Raw genomic sequence first — 8,785 nt, 5'->3', positions numbered from 1 at the left:
AAATATGTATATAAGGGCTCTATAAGTTCTTTTGTCCGGCGTCTAACTCTGCTTGCTCCTTTTCCCACTCTGTCCTCAAGCGATTGGCAGAACATACAACAGTTGGAGGACACAGTGGGGAATACAGTTTAGAAATGGCACTGCGGGTATTGGACGGATTTCGGTGACTGGCAGTTAGGAGAACGAAGCGATTGGCTGTCGTTCAGCGCAGGGGCTCAGCAGGGTTCCGCCCCCTCACTCTCTTTATCGCTGTTGACTCCAAAAAGTTGTACTCACAAAGTTAGCAGCGGATCTGTTTGTGCGGCTCTGTGTTCACTGGTGCAGGTCCATGTGGATGACCAACACGTCAGTTTATGTGACAAACGCAACCTCCGAGTCTCTCTGCTTTGGTCCGACCAAGTGCCGCACTTATGATCTGATGTAGACAGAAGAAAAGAGAAATAAAAATCACAGCTGTTGTGATAATGTGGATAAAACACGAGGGTAAGAAGGCTGCTGCTTATGCGTAAAAGCACAAAAACAAATGCGTAAAAGTTCATTTATTTACCACTGAGGGAAAATAGTCACAGGAATCATTTAAAAGATATCCTAAGGGCATTAAATAATTTGTCAGAAATTATTAAATGATACAAGAGTGCTTGTAAAGGAAGTAGAAGCTTAATTAAAGTCAAATATATCCTGAAAAATGACATTTAAAAATGAAAAAATACACCAAAAAATATTTTGCGTCTATTTTCTTATGGCTTTTTGTTATTCCCTCAGCTCATTTAGTTTAATTTACTTTCTTCTATGGATATAATTTACATTCTTTATTCATTTCTAAAAATTAAACGCCATATTGAAGCATATTACAATGATTTTTAAATGTAGTTTTGCTGTGGGACGCTGCCTATGGCTGCATCTGAAAGCTGAAGTTGGGGAAACCAGAAAATGTTTTATTTTTTTTCCTCATGTTGTTTACTATGACTGAACAAATTTTTAATTTAAGAATTTTTTTTAACATCAATTAAAATAAAAGTTAAGGCTCACCTTAAAGTTGTAGAAGTCCATCAGGACCAGTGTAAAATATATTTAATTATATATTCTCTCAGATTTTACGCAAAGTGTCTTGTTTTTTAAATTCTTTCCAACGCCTTTTTCTAGAGTTTTTCTCCAGTCTGAGGTGTTTTAAGTGTCTGGAGGTTCACTGTGACGGATCACGCCATCTGAAGAGTCCCTGTTGACAGCAGGACGTGAACGTGTCACTGATATGTCTTCATTCACTCACCTTCACAATCGATGTGACAGCAAACCATCAGCACGTCTGAACCTGTGAAAAGTTTGTCTAACTTCAACACCAGCTGGCCAAAGTCAGACAGAAAAAATCTGAATAAGGACAATAACATGAACAGGTTGATAATTGATTTTCATCATGTCACACAGGAAGCCTTTACATGTTATGGGCCTGTTGCACGTGCGCCTCACATGATTTATGGAGCTGTCAAAATCAGTTACGCAGGCGTTTATATCAAAAGAGCCATTAAAAATAGGTGTCAAAAATATAAAATCAATTATAAAATTAATAAAGATGAATTACTAAGCTGTTAGAATGATTCTTTCCTTATGATGGTGTTTTTTTGTATTCTGGTTGGTTTATTTAATCCCTCAGCAGCACGTGCGCAATCCTGACAAATATATTTCAAATTAAAAGTTGCTTAAAGAAATAAAATGAATGAATGCAAATTCCTTTTGGCCACACATGTGTGGCGTTAATAGTCTCTGGGATTTAGTGAAATAAATAAAATGTGCCTAGCTCCAATGAAGGCTGCTGGAGAGCCATAAAACAGCACTGAGGAGCAGTGGGAGCATTGTTTATGATTTGTTCAGGGGCCCCTGATTCACTCACGTTAAATCACACACCATGACCTAATACACACTTTCAGCACGGATATTATATTTTTTATGACGATTATTAATGCTCAGATTTTTTTTTTTTTTTTCAAAACACTCATTGGAGACAGTTGGCACATTTACGCACGCTTGGATTTATTTGACACGAATACTGAGGAGCTTCGCTCTGGTATGAAAGGGTTAATTTTTATGGACTTATATCCTTCAAATTACCTCAAAGCTGTCCATGCCTGAAACAGAAGAGAGGGACATCTTTAAGCTCTGTCTCTCTCCCTCCCTCTCTCTCTTAAAAACAAAGACGCTTTGTCATAAACAGGGTTATTTTACCAAAAGGAGTCAAGGGGCCAACATATGTGGTCTTAACGGGTCAGAGGCCAAACATCCATGAAACACAAGGTCACGGAAAGCCACACAAGTAACCTTCCAGTGTGTCAACATATTGATATTGTCAGATAACACAGAAGAGAAATACGCCTTTGGCCCCCATTATTACGCACAGGAAGAGCCCCTTTTACGACCAAGGCTGGTGACTTTATTATCAATCTTCGCCTCATGTTTACAACTTTTTAATCACATTTTTAAAGTTATATTCCTACATTTTTCCTTAACATCTGTTGGCCAGGTCCCAGTGTGTAGAACTGGTCCCAGAACCTGTTGAAATGGCGCTCTTTGGGGGATTTTCAATAGCCTTTCAGACAGAAAAACCTGCAGCCATGTGCCCCTACACCCAGTAGATTTTTCCCCCCTTTTTAATTTTCTTTCTCTTTCCTCCCTATCTGGGGAAGGTTTTGTGCTTTTCCACAGAAATAAAGAACTTCTTATAGGGGTCGGCAGACGTGACTTTGAACTTGGATCAGCTCCTGCAGTTTCCTGTGGTGCGGGTTGAAATAGGACTTGGAAGAATGGCACACACAACGCACAGGCTGTCCCACTCCGAGCTAAGAGAGACACACTATTTCAGAAAAAGTTTGTAAAAAACCGTTTCCCTCGCCTTCACTCAGATGTTTGCCACTTTATAGAGAGAGCACGGGAGACTGAAGCAGAGGCAGAAACCTGCAGCTGAACGGGGACTTTTGGGGGACTGAGATTTGGTGAAAATGTGAGTAAACTTCTTTTGACTTGTGCGTGAATGAGCAGCTGTGGAGTGTGGCCTGTGTATCCCCCATTTGAAACGCAGATTGGGTGCATGCTTGTAATGGAAAATTGCCAGTAAATGAAGCAAATCTTAGCAAGAAATGACTTCCCTCTGGCAGTTTGAAGCGTGTTTGCGCGTATTCTGTGCCAAAAGGGGAAAATATTCAAGAGAAGTGTATGTTAAGAGTGCAAAAGGGACCTATGGTTTCCCTTTTGCTGCAAAAACAAATCATAAGCACCAAAACATTCTAATTCAATCTAAACACACCACTTAGGCTGAGAAGGGTCTCGACCTCACGGGTCACTAATGGTTAACTCGTATCTGAATGCAGTTCACCACCAGAACATGTCGCCTAATTTGCTGTGGTGAACGTGAGAACCACCGAGGAGGAAGCAGAACCAGTAACATATGGAACCATTAAAAAAAAAAAAAAAGAAACCAGCAGCACGAGCGCTTACCAGTGAGTGTGTGAGCGTGAGAGTGTGCGTGCGTACGCGCGTGCGTGCGCACCACTAAAGGCCCAGTTGTGGTTCTACAAGCAGCGAACAAACCGCTGGAGTCCATATGGTGACACAAATGCTGCTTCAGCTGTGGAGAATCAGAGATTGGTCACATTTGGATGAAGCTTTAATTTATTTACACATCCAGGCTGTAGCATTGATAATATATATATATATAAGGCTTAAATTTATTTATTATTTTTTTACAGAATATTTAATGTAATAAATTAAACAGAGGTGTAACAGCAGAACATTGTCTAGGAAAGAAACTGTTTTAGCAAAATACATCAAAATCTCTAAAGCATGTTTTTCCTAAATTGATTTAATGCATATTTTTTATCTTTAGGAAGGCGAAAAAGGTGTAAATAATACAAATAATTACCAATACTTAATAGGAGTAAGGAAGCCTGCATGTATTTTAATCTTTAGTCCATTTTAAAGTTGTGCGTAAAGATGATTTTACGCATTTGGCGTCATTTTGGCCGTTATTTTGGTTTCCTCCCACTCGTATATTTTTCAAACATGCCCTTTTGTTTTTATTTTCTACAGAGCCATCCTATATCTGTTCCACATGTAACATACACAGCTGTTGCATTTTATTTGCATAAAGTAAACATCCCCCCAAACTATCTCCTCCTCCCTCCTCTTCCTTAAAAAAAAATCTTTCTTCTCATCTTATTCCACATATTTATCTTCCATTCCACTACAACTTGGCACCCACGGAATATAAACAACAAAACCCACGTCTTCTCCTCTCTCATCGTGATCCTCTCCCTCGTATATCCCCCCCAAATCTTCTCCTAAAAAGTAGGCGGTAATTATTAGTGGAAAATGGCGTTGCACTATTAAGTCGCCCGAGCGCTACCTGCTATTGGAGGGGCACCTGGGATTGATGAGGCGCAGTGGCCAATGAGACTGCGCGCAATGAATGAACGGGCTCCAGTTAAAGGGGGCGGAAGAAGAGGTAGAGCCAGTCCACGGAGAAACAGGGACCCTCCGCGATAAACACAGGCGAGCCACAGACATAAATACATACCCAATCGGAGCAGCGATTTCTGAGATGCTCCAACGAACTCTCGCTCTGTGCGCGCAGAGGACACCCAGTAAGATAATTATTTAATTCTTCGAGTGCTTTTTAACGAATTCGTGAGAAGAGGACGCACGGAAACTCCTCACTTCGTTACATTTTGGATTTTTACGCACAACTTAATAGAAGTAAATTCGATAAAGCGAGCTGAGTTTTTTCTTTCCTGATGAGCGGAGCTGCGATTTGAATCCTGCCTGATATGGTGTTTCCAAGGCTGGAAGTTGAATCGTTGCCCTCCAGTATTAGAGTTTGATTTTTTTTTCTCTTTAACTTGTTCGCTGCAGCTGATTTAAAGCAGACATTTCCCTCTTACTGACATTATGTTACTGGATGCTGGTCACCAGTTCCCAGGACTGGGAGTGGGCTCCTTCGCCAGGCATCACTCAGCGAGCGAGATGCAGGACAGAGACTTGAGTTTGGCACAGAACAGCTTTGTGGACTCGGCACACATGGGCGCCTTTAAGCTCAACCACGATCTCTCCCCGGGACAGAGCTCTGCCTTCACCACCCAGGCGCCGGGCTACCCCGCTGCGGCTCTGGGGGCTCACGCCGCTCATGTCACGTCGTACGCGAGCTCTCCTTTTAACTCCACCAGGGACTTTCTCTTTCGCAGCCGTGGCTTCGGAGAATCCTCTCCGGCGAGCGGCCAACATACTATTTTTGGCCCCACGGCGGGATCCCTTCATCACTCCCACACAGACACGCAAGGCCACATTTTGTTCCCGGGGATCCACGACCAGCACGGCTCCCACGGCTCCCCCAACGTCCTGAACAGCCAAATGAGGCTCGGACTACCGGGAGAAGTTTTCGGACGCTCCGACCAGTACCACCAGGTCTCCAGCCCGAGGACCGATCCTTATTCGGCCGCGCAGCTGCACAATCAGTACGGCTCTATGAATATGAACATGGGGATGAACATGGCAGCCCATCACCACCCCGGTGCCTTTTTCCGTTACATGAGGCAGCAGTGCATCAAGCAGGAGCTCATCTGCAAGTGGATCGACCCCGAGCAGCTCAGCAACCCCAAAAAGTGCTGCAACAAAACTTTTAGCACCATGCACGAGCTGGTCACGCACGTCTCCGTGGAGCACGTCGGAGGACCCGAGCAGACCAACCACGTCTGCTTCTGGGAGGACTGCTCCCGGGAGAGCAAACCTTTCAAGGCGAAATACAAACTGGTGAACCACATTCGGGTGCACACCGGGGAGAAGCCTTTCCCGTGTCCGTTCCCTGGCTGCGGGAAGGTGTTCGCACGGTCGGAAAACTTGAAGATCCACAAACGAACGCACACAGGTAATTATTATCATGCTTAATTAATTTTCTTTAATTCTGAGATTGTTTGCGTCGCTGTGCCTAAGCCTACATGTTCGTTTATTTCGCTGCTGTAAACATGCGCTTTGCCAAGCACAAACACAAATAAGGATCTAATTATCAGAGGCTATTTCAGGCTGCTAAAGTAGAGAAGTATTTGTAGAAACAAAGTAGAATTAGGACAACATCCAGCACAGACAGGAAACCAGTTTGGAGTGGGGGAATTATTTCGCCCACACGGGGAACATTTTAGCAATTCCTTTTTGCGTAAATTATTTACCAAACGCGCAAAAACAATTACGCAGGGCCTGTTGATTTTGTAGTTTTGCAGGGTGAACTTTAAAACGCCTTAAAGGGGAGTGTTAGCGCGCTTTGCGTGCACGAAGAAGGTGGCAGGCTTGTCGTAAATCTGTTTAATGTTGTGCGCTTTTACCATCCACATTCCCTCGTTTTCTCTACATTTCCCTGCTCTGGCCTTTTTGAATTTCACTCCAGAAGATTTCTAATTGTTTTAGGAGTTGTGTGTTTAGGGTTTACCCGAGCAAATCACCAGGACAAGCACTGGTGTTTATGCGTAAAGAATCCCTTTTGTTATCTGATGCGTCCCCCTTTGATAGGATCTAAGGTGCTAGACTGGGCCATTACCACCCTTTCACATTTGGACCTATTTTCTTGGGACGTACATTCTGGTGCCGTGCCATGAAATTGCTCAGGTGCTAATTAGATTTTTATTGTCTCTAAAGCAAATGGTTCGCCTTCTGCAGGCCCACTCAGGACGGCCCAGGGTTCCCCCCTCTGCCCCTGCCCCCTCCAAATCACTATGCGCATTATTTAAACAGGCTAAATAAGATGTGGCAGCCTCTTTATCTCTTAAAAATGCTGCGTAAAGTTTGAGTCTCACCACTTGAATCATGGGAGAAGTAGTTTTTAAAATTGCTGCTGTGATTTTTAGGGAATGTTTGTGCAACTTTTACGCATTTGGATGTTGTGCACAGATCCCTTTTTCTTGCAGCCCGAGGCTGTTTCACTCTCTGTCTGCAAAATCTGACTGTCTTTTTGTTGTTTTTTTCCCCCTGCAGGAGAGAAGCCGTTCCAGTGCGAGTTTGAAGGCTGCGACAGGAGGTTTGCAAACAGCAGCGACCGAAAGAAACACATGCACGTGCACACGTCGGACAAGCCTTATTTGTGCAAAATGTGTGACAAGTCCTACACGCACCCCAGCTCCCTACGGAAACACATGAAGGTAAATATTGTAATCCAAGGTTTCTGCTATGTCAGGCCTCTTTAGGATTATTTTCAGGTTTAATGCACTGCTATTTAATTTAAACTAATATTTATTTGTGTTTCTGCTTCCTCCAAAGGTGCATGAATCCTCCCCAGCAGCATCAGACTCCTCACCAGCAGCCAGCTCCGGCTACGAGTCCTCCACACCACCGGGCCTTGTGTCTCCCACCACCGAGACCCAAAGCAACACCACCCTGTCCCCCGCCTCAGCTGTGCACAACACCACCAGCCACAGTGGCCTATCCTCCAATTTCAGTGAATGGTATGTGTAGGACTGAGCCGAAACAAAGCCACACACAATCATTTCACAGCACTGGACCATCCAGCAGGAGACAGGAGGCACACAAACATTTGTTTCCTTTCCTTTTTCTTTGCTTTTGACTCACCGGGGATGAAGGCGATAACCAACAGAGGAGAATATGTATGATAGCGAGGTGTTTCATATTGTAAATAATTCCTAAAAGCCCACATTCCCATTGGTTGTGCTAGTTTGTCAGTCTTTGGTGTATAGATGTTCCTTCAATGGTAGCTATTTCTCTAACTGGACTCTTAGTGCACATATTACCATGAAATTGTACTATAATGTTGAATATTGTGATCCTAAGGCAAACTGATTGTACTATACTAAACATCTATAAACTGGAAAGAGTGCCAAAGTTAACATTTAACTCCAACACACCACAATATTATGCTTGTGAATGTATATTTTTAGTTTGCTGGGCTTAACTTGTGATGTTTTTGTGCTTTGCAAGTTTGAATTGTGAAATACTATCTGGAAGATTGTGAGGAAAATAAACATTGTGCCGTTGGAATTTTTTTTCCTGTAACTACACCCTTCCTTTTTTTGTAAATATCAACTGCCATATTTATCCGTTTGTAATTAAATTATGGTATTTACTTGCTACAGATGAAACAGTATTTATAAAGAATGTTTCTTTACTATAAATATGTACAATGATGAGCTAAACATGGGCAGTTGTTTCGTTCTGTGCTTTTGTTCAAAGTTTTAAGAGGTGTTTTCTTCCTTATTGTGATAAGAATTTTACTGCATACAAATATAATAAAAGGTGTTGCAAGTGCTAAAGATTGCTTTGCTTTTCATGCTTTTATTTTGGTGGTTTGCCAGTGAAGGAAGGCTTGTTCAGGGAAGAAATCTTAACTCGCCAGGTCCTGATATCATTTTGAGTCACAATTTTATGCTTATAGGAGAAAATAAAAGAGAATTTGCTGTTTAATCTCAAGCTTTACAAGGCCGTAAATACAGATTTGCTGTTGTGGTGCTTAAAGGATAAACAGAGTAAGGAATTTGAGGTTTAAAGTGACCTGTGCATGCATAATACACATCCTCAGGATATTATTCTGGATAAAGCATTGCTTTAATTCCAAAAATCTTTGAAATTAAAGGGACATTCTGCACAAACCTTACATTTTAATTGCGACACCATGCATCCCAGTGGTTGCTTCCATGCAAAGCATCCCATCCAGTCTCTTTCTGTTTCCCAGCTTAGTTTATTTGCACCCAGTAGTGGTAGACGCCACCCCTCCCCCTCTTCCCCTCTCACACACACAGACTGGACA

The 8,785-nt window shown here is 42.6% G+C and overlaps 1 protein-coding gene across 1 annotated transcript; it reads left to right on the top strand.

The window, feature by feature from the left end:
• Positions 1–4,515: 4,515 nt before the first annotated feature.
• zic2a (zic family member 2 (odd-paired homolog, Drosophila), a) lies at positions 4,516–8,239 on the top strand. Its single transcript, XM_041807307.1, has 3 exons — positions 4,516–5,905; positions 7,003–7,166; positions 7,285–8,239. Exons 1-3 carry the CDS (start codon positions 4,933–4,935, stop codon positions 7,477–7,479), a joined length of 1,332 nt encoding a protein of 443 aa, XP_041663241.1. The 5' UTR covers positions 4,516–4,932; the 3' UTR covers positions 7,480–8,239.
• The last annotated feature ends 546 nt before the right edge of the window (positions 8,240–8,785 follow it).

This window comes from Cheilinus undulatus, linkage group 15 (assembly GCF_018320785.1).
Source record: "Cheilinus undulatus linkage group 15, ASM1832078v1, whole genome shotgun sequence".
NCBI lineage: Eukaryota > Metazoa > Chordata > Actinopteri > Labriformes > Labridae > Cheilinus > Cheilinus undulatus.
This window is presented reverse-complemented; position numbering and strand designations above follow the sequence as displayed.